The 22396-nt window shown below is 41.7% G+C and overlaps 1 protein-coding gene across 1 annotated transcript; it reads left to right on the plus strand.

The window, feature by feature from the left end:
* The first annotated feature begins 19057 nt into the window (after nt 1-19057).
* Nucleotides 19058-19447, plus strand: LOC141628566 (uncharacterized). Its single transcript, XM_074441691.1, has one exon. It carries the CDS (start codon nt 19058-19060, stop codon nt 19445-19447), a length of 390 nt encoding a protein of 129 aa, XP_074297792.1.
* Nucleotides 19448-22396: the final 2949 nt, after the last annotated feature.

Raw genomic sequence — 22396 nt, forward strand, 5'->3', positions numbered from 1 at the left:
CGTCAGTAGAAACTGCTTGGGAATCCGCTTGTGTTAGTCTCAAGCGAACTCGGCAAAACTTGAGGTTGAATCTGCCAGCGTCGGTCTCAAACAAACTCTTCTTTGGGAATATTTTTTCGACTAGGAACATCTAGATCGTCGTGGGAGAAATCTTGAGTGAGCGATCTTGCAAAATACTCTTTGCGCTGGATATAATGATCTTGAGCAATACTTTGCAAAATATCTTTCTGCATTTGGATAAAATGCGGGCCGGAACGAAAGAAAATCATCGAAACGGACCAAAAGAATATAATAGCGTTGAAGAAGAGGCGCACCAAAGATGGGCCCACAAATAACGAACTCATAACGAATTTTTGAAAATCCGTATGGAGGGAACACAAGGAAGAGGCGCAGCAAGAGCTGCGTCTCTTGGAAGAGGCGCATGGCCTTTCTTTGCGTCTTTTCCCAAATTTGGCTATTTCTGCGTAAAAACGCGAACTCAGAAGGATTGTATTTCATTATTTCGAAACACAATTCTTGCAATTTCTCTCTCAAATCTTCACCATTTCCGTCGAGGTTTGATCCAAAAGCTTGCATTGAACATGACTAATCGAGGTATGTGTTCCAATCTTTCATTAATCATCTACATTTGTTGAATTTTGAGCCGCGAAAACTAGGGTTTTCGACCCTTTTGATCGAAAATTTGGGGCTTTTCCCCCAAATGGATTTGCTATGCCAAATTGATGTTAGAAACGGATAGTAGGCAATGTTAGGAACATAACCATGTATTTGCTTCGAATTTTCATCGAGTTTTGAGCCCTTGAGTGAATTTGAGACGGTTTTACAGCTGAACCGTAAATTGCTTCGAAAATAGCCTTAGGGATGCCCATTGGCGATGAAATTTGGTATTTGGGATCCTTGGATGATGGGTAAACTTTCTACCATCTCGAAATTTTGGTTTGTGACAACTTTTTCAGGACACCTTTCTAGGGCATAATCGCCGTTATGGCGGAATGTTTCTTAAATTTTCGACTTGAACCTGGAACTAGGCTTTGACTTGGACTTGACTTGACCCAATTTATCACATGAGTGATTGGGTTGGCGGGAATATGGCCAAAGATGGCATGGAAAGGGCGCTTTTTCGGGCTCAAGGCTCGAAACTCCTTAACAAAGGCTTGTCGTCATGTGACGCGGCTGAATTTACTTTAACGTTGCGGGTGATGAGGCTTCTACTTCGGGAGGACTCCCATGGAGATAGACGTCGATCTTGTTGAGGAGGCTTTAGAGCGAGCCTTCACCGCCGCGGTGATGGGCTGCCGAGTTTCACGAGGAGGAGGTCATCGAGGAGGAGGAGATCCCGAGACGGACCAACGTCGGCGAGGAGGTCGCCAGTGAGGGGAGCTCTGCGTGGGCCGAGACACGGGAGAGTAGGCACCTCGTGTGGGCTGCGCAGAGGGTCACACCGTCCTACGGGACGGTGAAGAGCCAGTAAATAGGAATTCACTACTCACTACCTGTCCTCTTTTATTCTTTTAGTTCAAATTTCTTTCAAATTTCAGCCAAAACTAAGGATAGCTTTGTTTCAAATCATTATAGGAGGCCGGGAACATCGAGTCGTTCTCGGGTTACACGACAAATGATGGAGCACTACGAGCGGCCGTCGGCGGAGGAGAGGGCCATGATCGAGCGTGGAGCGTTTGGTCCTCTGTTCGGAGTCTGGAGGGATATCGTGAAGAGGAAGTTGCGGGCTAACCTTAGCCTGGTCCGCGCTTTCTTGGACCGATTCCGGGATACGACTTCCACGTTTCACCTGCCTTTCGGTGAGGTGGGAGTCACTTTGGAGGATTACGGCATGATTTACAGTCCCGTGTGGGGCCGAGGAGATGGTGTGGCTGGAGACTGCTATGAGGGCGGATTCGGCCGAGGCGAGGAGATTTATCGGCTGGAACTTGTCGCCGAAGGCTGTTGCGATCTTTGGGTTTGGTACCCAGTACCTACGTCCGAGACTACTTTGCGGGGAAGACCCCGGCCGGTGACGATCGATGGGAGGGAGATCGCTCCTCCTCCTTATCTGGTGAGCGGAGGGCTCGTCGTGGCTTTGGTGGTTCTCGTCTTCGATTTACCTCGGAGACAAGGGCGAGAGGCTATCGACGAAGCTTCTTCCCTTTCTTTCGACCGAGTTCCCTAGGGGCGCCGGGACCGGGTCACTTTGCTGGTTTTGCGGTCCTCATCCGCTTCATGAGGGCCATGGTTCGTCCGGAGTTGATGGAGAAGGGGACTTCTCCTGGCGCCGTCGGACCGGACTCTTGTTGGAGGTATGAACCTTCCTTTAGACCAAGGTAAATTCCTTTCTTTATTAAATCACGAAAGATCGTCATTGATTATTACATTCTACGGGCGTGGGTGTACTCTTACTTCCCGAGTCTCGTGCCCAAGAGGACGGAGCCGCTGGAGAAGGCCTATCCGTGGTGAGGGATTGGGTGATGTCTTGGACGAAGAGCAAGCGCTCTTCGCACAATGTCTACCGGCGGGCGGACGTGAACGCCCTTCACCGAGCGGCGTGAGTATCCCACTCGTATTCATTTATATTTCTTATCCTTTGCCTTCACTTGATCATAGGAATGATCTTTGCCTTATCTTGTCGCAGCAAGTGCCCAGGACCTTGGGCGGAGTACGCTGGAGCGCCTCCTTTTGTCGGCCGAGGTCCTTCGACCTAGGAGCCCGAGTCGGGCCTTTGTTGTGGACGTCGATGGGTCCCGTGTGGTATCTGGGCGAGCGTTTGGCTCGTCAGTGCTCTCGGGACGCGTTGACGGTTCCCGTTGATCCTCCGAGGACGATGTTCGGGAGCCTGCGAGGCCGAGAGGAGGCGGACTGGGCGGGTGCCGGTGGCGACGACCTTCTTCCCCCTGGCGAGGACTACTCGGCGTTCCTTTACGGGAGGTTGGCGTGCGGCCGAGTAGTGGTGAGTATCTTTTACTTTTCCTTGATTTGATTTTGAGAATTACGACGAAAGATCGTCGATTAATGAGAATTATTTGTCCTTGCAGGAGGTCGAGGCGGCGGGCATCGAGCCCCCAGAGTACCCCGAGACCCTCGAGTACACTGACGCGACTGGGAGGACGACGATCTCCGAGTTGCGTGACTTCGACGTAGCTGTGACGGATGCTGGCTTAGATGACTGGCAGCATCTGATTCGGAGGGTGAGCCTCCAACTTATATACCTTTCGTGTAAGAACACATTTGATCGAACTTGTTCAATTTACTGAGAATTTCTTTTGAAATGCAGGTCGCGCCATCTCGGTTCGTGGCACTATGGAGGGTGGCCAACCGGCTACGAGCTACCGCCATCGAGGCACTCGTCGGTGGTCGAGGTCGTCAGGTATGAACCTCATTTGATTTCTTTTGATTTTTGATTTTCAGTTTTGTTTGAATTGATTGACATGAGCCAATTTACTTCTGTTTATAGGCTGGCCGTGAGTCGGAGCGAGAGTTGACCCGATCTCGGGGAGACAGGCTCGCTTGTTGAGGAGCTCGAGTTTCGGGATGCCGAGATTGCTTCTCTTACGGCGAGGGTTCTTTGAGTTGGAGGGTGCCCAGCGGTAGTTTTGTGTAGTTTTGTACATTTGTACATCTGATTTTGAACATTTTTGGACTTTGTTTGGGCGCAAGCCCCGATTTATGGACTTTTGGACTTTGTTCGGGCGCAAGCCCCGATTCGCTTGTACATTTGTATATACGATGGCCCGAGTGCCTTTGCTTTCTTTGGGGTTGTGTTGCTTGTATCTGCAAGTTAGTTCTTGAACAGGTTTGGTAGATAACGGTTTACGCCGTCGTCTTTGCCGAAATTTACATAGAAATCACGCAAAACATACATTTTATACATATGGCCTTTGACCAGCGCAAAATGAGACTCGAAAGAGCACGAAAAAATGCAAAAATGCAAAAATTTTGTCGGAAATGACCGGACGGTAGGGAGGGTTACCCCCTAAAAAAAGAAAAAAGGGAAATCTGTAAGTGTAGAAATGAAATGTTGAAATGAAAACAAAAGGAAATTGTTTCCCAAAAAGAAAATGAAATTTACTTCCTAAAAAATAAAAAAATGAAATTTATTTCCTAAGAATAAAAAGTTTGAGTGTCATGAAATGGCGAAGGTGTCGATGTCGCCTCGAAATGCGTGCCCGCGAAAATAGGAAACTTGAAACATGGTAAACTGCTCGTATTTACCAAAATAAAATCCCGTAAGAATAGGAAATTATTCGTTATAGAATTAGGAAAGATCCAAACGCGAAATCACGAGTGAGCTTGGGGAAGAGGCGCGGCATGAGTCGTCCCTTTGAAGAGGCGCGGCGGCGCTGCGCTGTTCCCAAGTTGGTCCGTTAAAGGCGGATTTTTGGAAAACAAAGAATTAGTATAAATAGAAGCGTCGACGAGGCGTTAATTCACACAATTCTTCCGTCTCTTCCTTGTCTATTCACATAAAACTCTCGAAATAAATCTTCAAGAGAAAATTGTCATCATGAATACTTTGGAGATCCGTCTGAAGGAATGGACCAACGAGTTTTCGAATGTGGAGAAGCACGACATGGGTGCTTATAACCTTGGGTCTTTGTTGAGTTTGAAACTCATTAAGATTGTAAAACCGTTCTTGGATGCTTGCCTTGACTATTGGGACCCGAATTATCATGTTTTCGCGTTCCCGGGAGGTGACATTTGCCCATTTCTGAAGAAATAGTCGCTATTGGTGGATGGGATCCTGAACATTTACCCGCCATTCCTTCCACTTCACAAGGGTATAAGAGCAAATTCGAGAGACTTGCTTGGGTGACCGGACTTGAGGTGGATCGTCTAGTTACCCCGAAAGGCGTGAGAATGTTGGATTTTGTAGACCGATTCATTAACAGGGCCGACCCTACTGTTTCCCATGTTGCCAGGAGGAGGGCATTTGGCTTTTGTTTGCTGCACGTGTATGTCTTCCAAGGACACGTTGATGAAGATTTGAGAGGTGATCCTCGTCTTTTGGGTCTTATTGAGCAAATGGAGCTGCGCAGGAGCCCAGCTTGTTTATGCTTAGGGGAGATCATCTTGGGTTTGGATAATAGGAAATCCAACCGCGATCTGCCGTTCTTGGGGAGTCCCGTCATTTTGCAGGTAAGAGACATCATTCCTTTTCTTTCCTTTTTTTTTTTTTTTTTTGTTGTTGTTTGGTGTCTAATACCTGCTTTTGGTAGGTTTGGCTTATGGAACGGCTCCGACTGCTCGAGCCCCCAGTTCATGCACTTTCCTATCATTCCCGTATGATTGCGATGAGGACGCGGTTGTACATGGTGGACTTCACCCGGGTCTGTGACTATTGGAAGAACAAGCTGAAGAATGATGATGGCCCGTTGATTAGGTGGGTTTTACCGTGGTGGCACCTCAAGTCCGTCACTGGAGTGTCTTCTTTGGATCCCACTAGGTCCGTGCGCATTCCGGGACTGGAGTTCATGGTATGCATCTTTCCCGAAAGATTGATGAGGCAAGTTGGGCTGAAGCGGCGATCCAGAGGCTTGACACCGTCCCGCAGATCGCTATGGCGCTTACTACAGAGAGCCGAAGAGAGTGGGCTATCAAATGGGCCCAAAGAAACATGTGGTTCTTGAGTTTCTCCGCCAATGCTTTGTGGGTGTCGGATTCCTATCTGAGGTGGAGAAAGGCTGCGACTTCGGAAGAGCGCGAGAGACTAAGGAAACGCGAACCTGTTGACTACAAGGTGCGCGAGGGAGAGAAAGAGAAGGAGAAGCATCCGACGAGAGGAGAAGAAGAAGCCGGTTTTGGTCATTCACCCTTCGAAGAAATCAAAGACTACTCCTGTTGCGGAAATAGTGGTTGGCAAGAACGGAAGAGTCAGGCCTCGGGAAAGACCGTTGGTGATTAGGTCTGAAGTGGTGCAAGAGCGCCCGGCTCAAGGTCGTGACAAGAAATATGACAAGAGTGACAAGGGCAAGGGGAAGATGGAGGAATAGCCCGAGTCCTTATTTATTATTTGATTATTATTATTATTATTGTTGTCATAAAAAAGGAGGGATTTTTAGAATCCTAGCCTATTCTATTTTTATTGTGTAACGTACTATTATTATTAGAAAGCGAATGGAATAAAAAAGGTTGAATGGTTATGAAACCGTTGTGATTTTCTTTTATTATTCTTGTCGAATTTCAAATGCAACGCAAATGTCCTTCTATTTACATTTTAGGTATAATGGGTTGAATCCTGTGAAGGATTGCCTACATATTCACTTAAAAAAGCGAAATCAAACCCTTGCGCGTAGTTCGAGTAAATGTAAAAGAATAATTGTTCGAAGCAAGAGCTTGTAATGAACATAGAAACTAAGCATGAGCTTTTGCTTGTTCTCAAGGTGCGAATTTAGTTTATTTGATGATATGAGGATGACAAATTTGTCAAAATGCAAGAGCATAGTGACACTTAGCTTATTTCAAATTTGGGCCAGGGGCCGTTTATTTAGTGCCACAGGAGCGACACATGGGTTTACGCGAGGCGCGTGTGTGGTCCTATTCTAGGCATAGTATCGTTTCAGTTGGTCAAGGTTTGTGGGGTTTGAAAACTCATTCCCATCTAGGTCTGTGATTCTAACCGCACCCCACAGGAGTATGGATTTGACTAGATATGGTCCGGCCCAATTAGGTTTGAATTTTCCCCTTGGGTCGACAGGTAAAAGAGCTCTAACCGATTTGAGTACTAAGTCTCCTTCTTTGATGTTTCTTGGCCTAACCCTTTTGTTGAAAGCTCGTTTGATACGTGCTTGATATGTTTGGACATTATGTAAGGCGCGTAGCCTACGTTCATCCAGGAGGATGAGTTCTTCATATCTATCTTTCTTCCAATCGGCTTGAGGATTTGGCTTTCGAGTAGAATACGCAAGGATGGTATTTCTAGTTCGATTGGTTGTACGGCCTCCATGCCGTAGGTCAAATAGAAAGGAGTAGCCCCGGTGGGCGTCTAACGATGTACGGTACCCCCATAGGGCAAAAGGTATCTTGCTTGGCCAATCTCTGTAGTTGTCAGTCATTTTCTTGAGAATTGTGACAACATTCTTGTTTGCCGCCTCTACCGCGCCGTTAGTCTGTGGTCTATAGGGCGAAGAGTGGTGATGCTTAATCTTATATTTGGCTAGCAATTGCTCGGTTTCAGCTTGGAAGTGTGACCCATTATCACTAATGATCTCATGTGGGCAACCATATCGACAGATGATGTTGTTTTGTATGAATTTTGCCACATTTTTAGCCGTAAGACCAGTGTAGGAAGCTGCTTCTACCCATTTGGTGAAATAGTCAATCGCCACTAGAATGAAACAGGGACCTCCTGTTCCGGCTGGGGTTATCTTTCCGATTATGTCAATTCCCTATGCGGAAAATGGCCAAGGAGATGTCATCGTGTATAGCAACGAAGGAGGGACATGTTGTACATTCCCGAAGATTTGGCAATTGTGGCAATGTCTCACGTATTTGATGCAATCGGATTCCATTGTGGTCCAATAATACCCTAAACGTGTGATTTTCTTTGCCATCATAGGCCCACTCATGTGGGGACCGCATTCTCCGTCGTGGACTTCTTCCATCACCTTTCGTGCCTGTGAATGATCAAGGCAACGTAGGACTACACCAAGAGGTGTTCTTTTATATAACTCTCCTTGCATCAGGATGTATTGGGAAGCTAATAGGCGTATAGCACGTTGTCCCCTTTTGTCCATATCCGGTGGATAGGTACCATTAAGCTTGAAATTCGGGATTGCTTGGAACCGGGGTTCTGTGCGATTTCCTCTTCATTGGTGATTTGGTGGACATAAGCGGTTCGACCGTCGTTCGATACACAAGGGCATGTCTATCATGTGATCTGGCATATTTATCAAGGATGCAAGTTTTGCAAGAGCGTCTGCAAATTGATTTTCCTCCCGAGGTAGGTGTAAGTAGGTTACGTGATCAAAGAATTGAGCCACTTGGTCTATCCTAGCCTGATAGGGTGCGAGGCTTTCACTTCGGATTTTCCAAGATCCTGTAACTTGGTTGATGATTAGTGATGAGTCCCCATGTACTCGGAGGTTTTTGATGCCTAAACTACTGCGCTTGTAGCCCAATGAGACAAGCTTCATACTCTGCGGCGTTGTTTGTCACCTCGAAGTCGAGTTTGACGAAAATCGGTGTATGCTCACCTTCGGGAGAAATGAGCAACACTCCTATTCCGAATCCTCTTAAATTTGATGCTCCATCAAAGTATAGATCCCAGGAGTCTACATCTTTTTTGAAGTATATCCTCGTCTGGAAATGACCAAGTATCTATGGTTTGTGCGTCGTTGATGGGATTTTCTGCGAAGAATTCGGCGACTGCGCGACCTTTTATGACTTTTAGTGGCACATATTTGAGGTCGAATTACGAGAGCATCGAGTCCACCTTGCAAGACGTCCGTTGAGGACGGGTTTCTCGAAGAGGTATTTGACTGGATCCATTTTGGAATATATTTTGACGGAGTAGCTAAGCATGTAGTGACGTAGCTTCTTCGTTGCCCACACAAGAGCGAGGCATGTCTTTTCGAGTTGCGAGTATTTGCACTCATATTCCAGGAACTTCTTACTTAGATAGTAAATAGCTCTTTCTTCGCTTCCTACAGTTTGAGCCAACATGGCACCCATGGCGGTTTCAGTTACTGTGAGATATAAACCAAGAGGTTGATCTTGTTGTGGCGGCATGAGCACTGGTGGTTTAGCCAATATCTCCTTGATTCGGTCAAACGCCTTTTGACAATCATCATCCCACATGGTGTGGTCTGTTTTCTTGAGTTTCTTGAAGATAGGCTCACAAATCATTGTAAGTTTCGATATGAATCGACTTATGTACTGTACTTTTCCCAGGAATCCTCTGACTTCTTTTTCTGTTTGAGGTTGTGGCATTTCGATCAGAGCTTTGATTATGGAAGGATCTATTTCTATACCTCTTTGACTGACGACGTATCCCGGGAGTTTCCCGGATGTTACCCCAAATGTGCATTTAAAGGGGTTGAGTCTCATGTTGTACTTTCGTAGCCTTGCGAAGAATTTGCGAAGGTTTGCAATATGTCCCTCTCTTTCCTTGGACTTGACGATCATGTCATCTACATATACCTCAACTTCTTTGTGCATCATGTCATGTAGGAGTGTAGTTGCGGTGCGTTGGTATGTAGCTCCGGCGTTGATCAATCCGAATGGCATTACTGTATAGCAATATGTTCCCCATTGGGTGACGAATGCGGTCTTGTGCATATCTTCCATGGCCATCTTGATTTGGTTATAACCCGCATATCCATCCATGAAGGATAGTAATGCGTGGTCTGCAGTATTGTCCACCAATATGTCAATGTGAGGTAGAGGAAAGTCATCTTTTGGACTCGCTTTGTTTAAGTCCCTAAAGTCAACACAAACACGGATTCTCCCATCCTTTTTGGGTACGGGTACTATGTTAGCTACCCAGTCAGAATACTCGGAAACTTTGATGAACCCGGCTTTGAATTGTTTATCAACTTCTTCCTTAATCTTTAGAGCCCATTCTGTTCTCATTCGTCGAAGCTTCATTTCACGGTTTGAAACCTGGCTTAATCGGAATCCTATGTTCGGCGATATCCCTGTCGATCCCTGGCATGTCCTTGTAGGACCAAGCGAAAACGTCTTTGAATTCATTTAGGAGGTCTATGAAATCGGCCCTTTCGGTGGAGCTCAAGGTAGTCCCTATCCTAAGTTCTTTGGGTTCTAGTTCGGTTCCTACGTTGATGGGTTCGGTATCTTCTATTACTGGTCCCCCTTCCCCTTCTTGTAATATTTCTTTGGCTATGTAGGGAGGTATTTCGGTCAAGTCTGGTCTTGGTCATCCTCGGTATCATCATAAGCAGTGCACTCGAAAGAACACAGAGAGTAAGCGAACTGATTTATTCATATTAAGATTTGAGTAAAGTTGAAACAAAGAAGCCAACTGATCCATGGTCAGTGGCGGCAAAGGAACAGTAGTTGGGGCATTTCCCGAACTACTGTGACTACTCGAGGCTAAGCTAGGAGAAACGAAGGGAGTGGGGATAACAACGGGAGTAGACTCTCTAATGACTTCTCTGAGACTCAGACTCGACTCCGACTCACTCGACTCGAACTCGTCGTCTTCTGGTTCTCCTTTGAACATCTCTCCTTCTCCAGTAGTGAGCTTGAAGAGTCTTCCTTGGTTGTTGGTCCATTTGATAGATTTCCTCCATCCTTTCTGCTGCTTTGTGTCGATTTCTGTGATCAACGCGGTGGGGTTGAAGCGATCGTCCTGAATTATCATAGTAATGATCTCATCCTGCGCGGCCCTAATGAATCGATCTTCTCCAAACAATAGGCTCACAGCTTGTTCGTCGAAGCAAGGTGCTTGACGGGTTTCGACGGTAGGAACCGTTTCGGGAGGAATGAAGTAGCAATCGTGAAAGATCTCGATTCCGGCTAACTTCCTCGCAAGATAATGCCAAGGTTCGGGAAATCCGTGAAAGAGTTCTGAACTTCCTTCTTGAACGAAGTACCCATTTAGAGTGGGGAGATATGGTCTCATTTGGACTCCCACGTGCTTGCGATTTTGGACTTGAGCGAGCATTTCGAGAACTTCCTCTTTTGTGGGTTTGTACCCTAGTCCAAGTGGTATCCTTGTCGAGTTGCCTTCCTTGTATGGTGCAAAGGTATTTTTCCGAGTTGGGTTCAAAGGCATTCCAGGGAAGTATCCCTGAGATTTGAGTATGTGGTTGACCACCAAGTTGGAGTAGGGATTATAGTATAAGGGTGCCAACTCACTTTCTATGACATTCACACTTTGGAAGCCCCCAAGTTCGTATATGGGATCCGCAAGGACTCGATTGTTTGATTGTTTCTCGATTATTGCCTTGATGGGTGACGAAGTGATCGTCACAACTTTGCCATTTAGTGGGATCTTGATCTTTTGATGAAGGGTGGATGTTACCGCTTTGGAAGCATGAATCCAAGGCCTTCCCAGAAGTATGTTGAATGAAGCTTCGATGTCCACTATTTGGAAGTTAACCTTTCGTTCAATTGGTCCGTGGCTATGGTTAGGCTAGCAAGTTCAACCACTTTTAAGTCGTGTACCGTCATATGCACGTACACCTTGATTGGTAGGGGTCCAATCCGACTCTTTCATGCCTAGCTTGTATGCCGTTTTGAGGGGTATGACGTTGACCAGCGAGCCATCATCTACCAAAGTCATTGGCACATTCTTCTTTAGACAAATGACAGATGATGTATAGAAGCGAGGTTCGACTAGCGCCAAAAGGTGGCAAGTCTTCATTCGAGAAAGTAATAGGATTACTTAGCTTCGGTGATTCTTGGAAGACCAAGTTGACTACATCTTCGGGAGTGGAGTTATGTGCTACATTCAATTTGGCCAAAGCTTGCGGTAAAGCTTGCGATGCGGAAATGAGCTTGCCACTAATTGCGGTGAAAGATCGGCCTTTGTCTTCTGTAATTGCTTGAGCAAATGATCGGTGGGGTCATCTTCGTTGTCATTTGGTGTGATGACGTTGGTTGGACCGTTTTGAGTAGTGCTTTGATATGGGCGACCCGAACGAGTTAGGTGATCCACATCTTGGTCTTCACCATTTTGGACTATTTCCTTGACTAAGGAGTTTTCAATGAGGTATTCGTCTTCATCATCATCGGCCCAAACCCCATTGACTGTAGCTAGTTCCTTCATTCTCATGATGTCACTTTCTAGTCGTATGATTTGATCGACTAGTTTATCAACCACAGTGACTACTTCTTGCATAGTGGCATTTTGAGAGAAGATCAATGGTACGCGTTCTTTAGGTATTGCGTTGGGATTGCGCAAGGTCGTTACCATGTTTTCTAGTTCCCACACTTGTCTATCTACATTCCTTGCCCATGTGATGAAGTCGGAAATGGTAGGGGAGATAGTGGAGTAGAGCCTTTCTTTCTCAATTGCATGAATTTCATTTTCGGTGGGAGAAATGAGGTGTGAGCAATCTAAGGTAGATTCATCACTTGTAATCACTAGAACTCCAAGAGGATTCTGAGTGTTGTTGGGCTTACCTCCTGGTGGAATTGGAAGTCGACCATCTTCAATCATATCTTGAAGCACGTGTTTCAACTTGTAGCATTTTTCTGTGTCGTGCCCTTTGCCCCTATGGTATTCACAGTAGGAATTTTCATCCCAGAATTTGGACTTCCTTTCGGGTTCGGGAGTAGGTCCGATGGGTTGGAGTTTACCTTGTTTCATTAGCCTTTTTAGGGCGTTGGAGTACGTATCCCCAAGGTTTGTGAATTTCCTTGGTGGAGTAGTTTTCTTGGATGGCTCGAGAAGGTTGACTTCGTCGGTCTTGCTAGTAGAGCCGTATGAACGACTTGTGGACCCTTGATATCCTCTACCTACCGTTTTGGACAAGAGTCCTTTACGGATGTCATCTTCAATTCGCGTCCCTAGTACAGTTAAGTCCTTGAAAGTCTTGATGTTTTGATATCTCAAATGGTTGGCATATATGGGCTTGAGATTATCCACAAACTTTTCCACAAGAGTAGCCTCATCCGGGCGTTCAACTAGTTGAGTACTAGTCTTCCTCCACCTACTTAGGAAGTCGATGAATCCTTCTTTGTCATTTTGGGTAAGAACCTCTAGAGTACGCATGTTGACTTGGATCTCGGCATTATCCGCGTATTGTTTCGAGAACTCGATTGCGGCGTCTTCCCAAGTAGCGACCTTTTTGTGATCTAAAGTGTAGAACCATTGCTTCAGAATGGTGTCAAGAGATGAAGGAAAGATCCTTAAGAACATCTCGGGTTTGATGCCTTTGATAGACATGTAATCCTTGAAGGCGCGGATGTGGTTCAAAGGGTTCTCATGTCCTTTAAACTTAGGGATATCCGTCATGCTAAAGTTAGTTGGCAATTTGGAATTGACGGCTTCATATTTGCGATTGTTTTCCCTATAAATGTCATCCCCCTTAAGGTACATCAATTGCTCCTCTAGGTATTGGAGTCTCTTCTCGGCTGCAGTTGTTCCTATGATAGGATTCTCATCTTTAGACTCGTCATCGGAAAAACGTAGTACTTCACCTTTAAGGGGAGGCAACCTTCCCTCTATATCAAAGATACGGCCTTCGATAAGTTCAAGGCGGTCATAGGTTTGTTCTTGAGTGATTTGCATTTGGGCTAGCGCGGCTAGGATTCGATCATTACTCTCTTGAATTTGCTGGAGGTTTGTTTCATCACTTGATCCGGGCATCTTGGAAACTGGATAAGAGATCGGCGACAAATCAAAACACGATCGACCATTCTATCACACTTGCTAAAAGAGGAAAAGTTTTGACTCGTGAAGTGGGTGTGTGCCACTTGTGTTGAGTGGATTTTGAAGAAAGACAAGGTCTTTGAAAATGTGTGTCCTAGTCAACTGTAGTGTAGTTGTAGGAGTGGACTCGAAGTGAGGTTTGAAATGGGCTTGTGGCCCGAATTTTGACACGACAATCGGGCGGAGTTTCGACCGGATTTTGCGCTAATTGAAGGCCCTATTTCGAAATTCTTGTTTGAAAATAAGGATTTTGATTTTTTTTGAAAATTCGTCATGGTTTTGTTTAGAAATGGTGATCACGTAGGGTTTACACACTTATACGGGCATTATAACGGGATCTTTGAGTGCATTTAGAAGGGTTTTGGTTTAAAGGGTAGGTTGCCATACCGAACCATCAAACCCGAAGTCTGTGGAGAGGCTCGTGCCAAACAAGAGTAAGGCCGATTCCTAGTCCATTTCCTCAAGTAGTGAAGGCCCTTGATACAAACAAGAGTAAGCATCATGGTATGGATGACGTCAATCGCTATCCATCCTTAGGCCCAAATAAGAATTAGGACCGTTTAGACGGGACGATTGGTCGAATGGGTTGGGTTGGGCCTAGGAAGGCCGAATTAAACGGTCTAGGAAGACCGAGTTATGAAAACCGACAATTGTCTTGTACAAACTTATTCCCTAACCTTGTTCAAGTTTCACCCTTGCTACACGTAAGTGTATTATCCCCAGTGGAGTCGCCAAACTGTGGACAGCGGGCCGCCCACGGGGGCGCTTGGTGAAGGTCGAAAAACAAGCGTTTGCATTTTGTAAGGAGTCGCCACCAATTTTTATGGGAAATTGGAACCGTTCGAATACCTCGTGTCATGTCAAGACACAAAGTAGTGACATGAACACTAAGCAATCGTTACCCTTAGCATTCTATGTCTAGAATGACTCTCGTGGATGCCAATGAACACGGGTGCTCACGGAGATCTGGAGTAAGGGGTGAGGGTACGTATTAGGAAGCTCTTTTGATCGAACACCTAATCCCGCCCGCCTCGATAGCGGCCTCTACTAATGATTAGGGAAGTTATTCGTACTTGATATATCGTCGGTTATATGCATGCAATGCAACATCCAAGTTTTAATCCTAGCATGTGAGAATTAACTAAGTCGGTTGACACGTAATTAGCAAACAATTGGGTCAAAGTAGGATTTAATGTCGATTTACATGTGAAAGCATACAAACAAAGAAAGAAATACAATAATTATAAATTACAATAACGAAAATTACATTGAGGTAGGCGATTTATGTCGAAAATACCTTTAAAACGGATGATTTGAGAAAACGAATAAAAGAATAAAAAGAAATAAATTAACGAACAGGAATTAGCGATATTACGGATATTAGTTAGTTAATACGTGGACTAATTAAACTAGGTCAAGGCGAAACGGAGTTCGGGGACAAAATCATCCTGGAACAAAGCGCAGCAGACTGCGCCCTCTAGAAGAGGCGCCGATTGTTGCGTCTGTTCCCGAAGGTGAGTTCCCAGGCGTAAGCCGAACGCAAATCGTTAATGTTAATTGGTAATTTTATGGATCGATTAAATTATTTACTCGGATGAAAGTGATTAATACTTTTATTACATGTCAATGATGGTCATGAAAGCGATAAACATGGATGAGACGGATGCAAACGGATTATTTACATGAAATTATGATGGAAACATTAATGAGTTCTCTGTTGAAATAAGTCAATTAGGCTAAATACGACGGATATACAACGAATATGCGAATAAGCAGATGAAAATTATATCAATGACGAATTCCAGAAACTCAATATGAACAAATTGAATCTCTAAAACCCGAGTTTGAATTTAATAACGAAAACCCGCAAATATGAATTATAAGGGATTTAAGTCGGATTTGTGATAATTAAAACAAATTAATGAATGATGAATTATGTGATATAATATACATGTGAATATTAAACTATTGTGATGAAGAATTAAAGAAAATAAACGAAACAAATAACAAACACACGAATTACAGAGGACGAAGAAGAAGAAAAGAAGCAAGAATCTGGCGGCCTCACGAAGAGGCGCGGCGAACTGCGCTCCTTCGAAGAGGCGCGATGAGTTGCTGCGTCTTTTTTCGACGATTTTCTCTGAAATCTGCAAAAACGAGTCTTAAAGCACGGTTTTGGAAATCGGTTTTAATGGTGTTTTCGACATAAATCTTACAACGATGATACGATAAATAAAATACAATAAATAAAAGAGGATTATACACCCTCAGACTTACATGTTGACGAAACGAGATGAACTAAGATATCGACTAGTGAATGCTCGACGCGAATACAAAGAGAGTGCCCTCGTAAGAGGAAAACGATTGATTAATTTAAGTTGATTGAGTGTAGTTGGTCAAATTGGTCGGTCATGCAACGGAGAGGCTGGTACCCGGAAGGATCCGAGCTTACGTGGTCGGAAGTCCAAGCACGTAGGCGCCAATTAGTAAGAACAAAGTCTAGAATGCAAAGGGAGAAGAGAAGGGCGGACACTCGCGTGAGAAATATGAGGAACGAAGGCTCCTATTTATACTAATCACACGGAGGAATAGGGTTTCGGAGACTCTTTGGAAGTGAATCTCGGAAAGATATGAAAAAAGATACGTGGAACATGCAAAGAAGGGCCTGGGAAGAGGCGCAGCAGCCACTGCGTCTCTTGGAAGAGGCGCGGACTGCTTTGCGTCTATTCCCGTGGAGGTTTCCTCTCTGGCGAAGAAAGATTTCCGCGTTTGAGTTATGGTAGGACGGAAATAATTCGATTATCTTATGAATATTACGGGATATTATTTGCCAAAAGATAGAATTTATGAAATATGGAATAGAAATATCCGGAACATTCCGAACATTCCGACTCGGGATTTAACATTATCGAAAAATGGAGACGGTTTTTGACCCGGCCTCCGAATGTACTCTAATTACTGCCAAAACGACCGTATCGGGACGTAGATGACAACTAAGAGGTTGACATTTAATATTGGAGCAATCACTTGACGACAATCTTACGAACTGTCACAAATCGTTCCGCGAATCAAACATGCGGCCCAATCATCACCGGGTGGTTTGCGGGAGGTGCAGAAATGAGGTATCTACAGTTAGCTCTTGCATTGGGGCCTGGGTTTGGCGGTATTGGCTCAGTTAAGTACTTGAGCTTACCATCAGCAATGGCAGCATTCCGTAATGATGCCTCCCAGTCCGCAAAGTTGGACCCGTCATTCTTTAGTCGTGTGGACTGATTCATGTGGTCCATGAAAGTTTTGAGCCAGGACTCGCATGCAAGTGTGGCACTTGGCATAGGGATTTTGTTATTTTCAGCCATTTGTTGTAAGCAGTATTATCAATATAAAACGAATTCTACACTGTGAAAAGAAGAAATAAAACATAATAAGCATACTCATCATTATGATTTAAGTCTAATGCAAAACTATTATAAGCGAAGACTCAAGCATTTATACAATTGACCTCCCTCAATAATTATATAAATGATCCCAAGACTCAATTATCTGTAAATTGATAAGCCAACCTCTTGGCTAATTCCACTGTTAGAATTCTTGGTTGATAAATTTCTGTAAATTCTATCTATAGTCCATCATAATCACGAGAAACTCTTCGGATTATAATGTTGAGGTAAAATAAGTCAACACAAACTACTTACCCAACGTAGAAGGGGTCACATGGAGAGTAAGGTGCTATATGCATACCGACGAAGAAGGGATTCATAGTTGTTTGGCCTATAAAGACTAGTCTCAATTTTAGTTTTAGAGGAAGATCCCATCAACTTTATTTTAATTCATTTTAAGTGAACTAATATCTATCATGCGAGAATGAATAAACTCAGATGATGGTTTAAAATTGTGTGACATCTTTATGTCCATGATAACTAACATTCAATCTATATGAGTCAATTTTCATGCATATTCGTAGGTGGTTTGGTTTAGGCCTAATATGATGCACTAATCAACATGCGAAGAAAAGCAACGAGAATGGAAAAACCTAAAACAAAAACAAAGTCCTAGTGTGGCCTATCTACCAAAATGAACATAAATACAACTTTGGAATCCTTCCTAGGACCCGAGAAGCTTGTCTTGATGTTCCAATTTTGGTCCATGTAGCGGGAGTGAGCAATCCAATCTCCATCTTTTGTCTTCTCAAAATTACAATTAATAAATTACAAAATAAACCTATTTACATTCTAATTTCAAAAACATAATACTAAAGAAAACCAAAGTTAAACAGCCTGGGAGTGTACTTGAATACAGACCCATTGCCTGTTGCAATGTTTTGTATAAGTGCATTACTAAAATTATTTGCTCTAGATTGAGTGAGGTACTTCATGACATTGTGAATTGTAGTCAAGGAGGTTTTATTAAGGGAAGGAATATAGTGGACAATGTTTTGATTTGTCAAGACTTGGTAAGGATGTACAATAGGAAGGTCACCTCTCCTAGAACTCTTATCAAAATTGACCTTAGAAAAGCCTATGATACTGTGGAATGGAAATTTGTTCATCAAGTGCTACATGCTTTGAAATTCCCTTCTCAATTCATTCATCTTGTCATGACTTGCATTACATCTCCTACTTATTCCCTTAATGTCAATGGGAACACTTTTGGTTTTTTCCCTGGCAAGAGGGGACTGAGGCAAGGGGATCCTTTGTCCCCCTTGATTTTTACTCTGTGCATGGAATATCTCTCGAGGATTCTTGTTATTATTGGCCAGCAAGAGGGGTTTAGGTTCCATCTAATGTGTGGACACATCAGACTCAATCATCTGCTTTTTGCAGATGATCTCTTACTTTTTTGCAAGGGTAATGCAGTGTCTATTATGTGGCTCTTGAGAGGATTCTCTACTTTTTCTGCTACTTCTGGGCTTGCTCTGAATAATGATAAGACTGATATCTATTTTAGTGGAGTCAGTAAGGAACTTATTGAGGACATTGTCAAAGTTTCTGGTTTTAAAATTGGTACTCTGCCTTTTAAATATCTAGGTGTCCCAATTTCATCAAAGAAAATCTCCAAATTTGAGGGACATAAACTGATTAAGAGGATTTTTCAACGAATTAGAAGCTTGGAGGCAAGGAAGTTGTCTTATGCTGGCAGACTTGTGCTAGTTAAGTCGGTGCTTTCTACTTTTACACTCCTATTGGGCTTCCATGTTTTTAATCCCATCTGGTATCATGAATAAGGTGGACTCTATTTGTAGGAATTTCTTATGGGGAGGAAAAGATTCTTACTTAAAAGCTCCTAATATAAATTGGAATACATGCTGTAAACCTAAAGCTGAAGGGGGTTTGGGTCTTAAGAATGCTAAGCTGTGGAACAAAGCTCTTCTTGGTAAATATACAAGCTGGCTTGCATCAAAAAAAGATCATTTGTGGGTTAAGTGGGTTAACCATGTGTATATGAAAGGGTGTGATTGGAAAGATTATACTGCTCCTACTGATTGTAGTTGGTCCTGGAGAAAAATTATGCAAGTGATGGATATTTTTCAGATAGGCTATGCTAACAATCAGTGGATTGCCAAGCTTTCTGGATATTCAGTAGCTGATGGTTATAACTGGTTAAGAGACACTTCTCATCAAGGTTCCTTGGAGGCATTTGTGCTGGAATAATTTGAATGTGCCCAGAACTTCCTTTATTTTTTGGGCCTCTCAGCATGGTAAACTTCTTACCCTTGACAGATTGCATAAGATGGGTATTGTTCAGTCTACTGTATGTTTTATCTGTGGGTCTGAGACAGAAAGTCATGAACATCTGTTCTATAAATGTGAGTATAGTAAAAGATGTATGCAACTGATGCAGCAGAGACTCCACATTCAGTTTCATGTAGAGCATATGGTGAAATGGTATTCCTTGAGTAGATCTAGAAGCGGCTTACAAAGGATGGTCACTGGTGCTTGTTTTGTTGGATTGATTTATGGGATTTGGCATGTCAGAAATTATGCTAGATTGCAGCAGCAGGTGCAATTGCCAGGTATGTTGGTGAATCAAGTTTGGAAGGAGGTCAAAGACAAATGGTTACATAGGAACAAACGTCCTCTCAGGAATTATGATCAGCTTTGGATAGATTCGATTTCTTAATGTTTTGATAGATAGAAGATAGTAGTTTGCTTGGCTTGTATACTCATAAACTTTGTGATTCTTTTGATATTTATATATATACTTACCTTACACCCAAAAAAAAAAAAAAAAAAGAAAACCAAAGGAGATTCGAGATCTTAAAATTACATCAAAATTATGTTTCCATCATTACGAAAACATAATCAACTAAGGCCACACTAGTTAATACAAAATTACAACCGATTACAAAAAATACGTAAATAAACCATTCAACAATTCATACAACTAAATAAAATGCATCAACAATAAATTAATCATTCAAGACATAATTCCTTAATTATGTAGAGTAATTTATCCAAACCACCTATTTTATAATTATCAAAATTATGTGACAATTCCTCAATTACTCACAATAATTCCAATCTTAATTCACATTAGCTAGTGATATGAATTAATCCAACATTATTTTAAACCTCTTTAAAATAATTGGGTATCTTTAATTTGTGAACTTTTTCACAACAAACAATCATACATTATAAATTTAATGTATAATATATATCGGCCAAAAATAAACAAAAAAAAAATTAATTGCTCTCGGCATTTCTTAAAAAACAAAAAAAAAACAGTTTTTTTTTTTTATTAAATGCACTCGGCATTCAAACCCTAAAAACAAAACGGTTTTTTTTTACTTGCGGCATTTTGCCCTAAATGACGAAAAACGGTTGTGTTTTTCTTTTTTTTTTACTTCTCGGCATTTCTTAAAAAAATAGTTTTTTTTTCTTTCTTTCGAAAAATACCCTTTTATGTGAACAATTTGTTTAATGTTGCTACTATAACAAGATTGGCATAATCATCAACTTTTAATTTAAACACGGATCCAAACTAGATGATTCAATTTAACCTCTTAAAATGAATATCTAAATTATGATTAAATCGATTATCCGAATATTTGATTCATCACAATTGATTTGAACATTATTAAATTAATGAATCATGATTCTAAACAACAATTTAAAACCATGTATGCCAAAAACTATATAGCAAAAACAAATGAACATCATCAATCAAAACGATTTCCATTTACATTTTAATTTAATTCTTATTAAATCAAAACATCTACAAATTTATCATATTATCATCTTAACATATTAAAACAACAATATCAATAAATCAAAATGGAAATAAGGCATCAAAAACAAAAAAATTGTCTCGGCAAAAAGATTTTTTTATTCGGCCGAAACCTTTTTTTTTCAAATTTTTTTGTTTAAATCCATTTATGAAATTCATATAAAATAATTTCTTGGTCTATGCTCTGATACCACTTGTGGGAAATATCGGTATACTTCATCAAGAAATTCGGATTATAACAAAATTATGATTATGAAATTACGAGTCATAAACGAAATTGTATAAACAAAAGAGTAGATATTAGAATTAACCTCCGGTCCTAGCAATTTGGTCTAAGAACAAATATCGAGATCGATATTCTCCTAATTGTTGCACCCAAAATGCTCCGAGAAATGCCTCTCTTTTTGCTAGAATGAGATCCCTAATTTCTAATGATTTTAGGGTTTTTGTGATGTGAGAATTAGATCAAAAACATGTGAGGAAAAATGATCCCATTCTTCCTCGTTTAACCGTCCAAGGAGAGAAAAATAGGGAAGATATTTTTCTTCCTTTTTTTCTCCCTTTGACCGTGTAAACCACCAACCAAAATAAGGAGAAAAATCTTCTTATTTTAGGTTGGTTTTAAATTGTATAAAATGTGTATAATTATTAATTGTCATTTATGTCGTCACGTATTTAATAAGTGTACCCACAACAGTTTGTAGTCGATTTATTAATACCGGTCTGTCAACATTTATTATGACAATTTCGTATAATATATACTTTAACTATAAATATCGCATATTTATAATTTGCTAATTAAATATAACCATTTACGTTTAATTACGAATCAACATCTTAATTCGTTTAAGCTAACATTATATACATTAATTAAATATAACAGTTTATATTCAATTTACGAATTAATAATTAATTCGTCTCAACTGATATTATTTAATTGTATTAAATAATCGTCTCATCATCACATTGACTAATTTTTAGTCAAATACACGGACTAACCTTTTAGTCATATAAGGCATCAATGTGATTATATTTTCATATAATCACATCTCTCAAATACATCCTTTAGGTGTGACTTTTAGGGACCAGTTGATCACCGCCATCAGTATGATAATAACGTCAAACTTCTAGCAAGCCAACCGTTATTAATAAACGTTAATCAACTGATAAAATACTAAGTATACCCTGTGAACCTATAAGAGATTTATACACGTTATCACACTAACTGTGGAGGACACTAGCTCCAACAAAAAGTGGATAAGTACGATGAATCAAACAAATGTATGTATTTTGATGAATGTCATTATTTAAGATAAATCAAACAAGATTTCTTATGACGGATTGATGGTATTTTATGTTATGTATTTTAAAATTATTTAAATTATTCTATTACCTTATGAGTGTGTCCAAAAAGCAATGACAACAATTGACCGTGACGAATGAATAATAATTAGTCCGTATTGTGTAAGATGGTCACATACTATTACAAACCGCTAGAGGATCTCACTCTATGTTCCTTCTCAAAGTTCTTTAGTTCAATCTAAATTTATAAGAGGAAGGAATGGAGTTGGAAACCAACGAGAAGTAGGGCTATAACATACCCCTATGGTATGAAACTCCATTCCATTCTATTCCTTAATCTCAAACCAAACGCCTTAATGAATTATTATGACATTATTGATTAATGAAATATGTTGCAAATAAAATTCTCACCATAAAATGAATATTATCATCATCATCATAAGAATAATACTCCGTAATAGTAACGTCTAATTACAAAAATAAAATATTAAACTATCAAAGCAGACCCGTGAATTTCACGGGTTTAAACCTAGTTAATAT

This window comes from Silene latifolia, chromosome Y, assembly GCF_048544455.1.
Source record: "Silene latifolia isolate original U9 population chromosome Y, ASM4854445v1, whole genome shotgun sequence".
Classification (NCBI taxonomy): Eukaryota; Viridiplantae; Streptophyta; class Magnoliopsida; order Caryophyllales; family Caryophyllaceae; genus Silene; species Silene latifolia.

What these genes read in the sequence shown, in the direction of transcription:
- LOC141628566 (XM_074441691.1), top strand. Translation starts at nt 19,058, where the DNA reads ATGGGTATTGTTCAGTCTACTGTATGTTTTATCTGTGGGTCTGAGACA.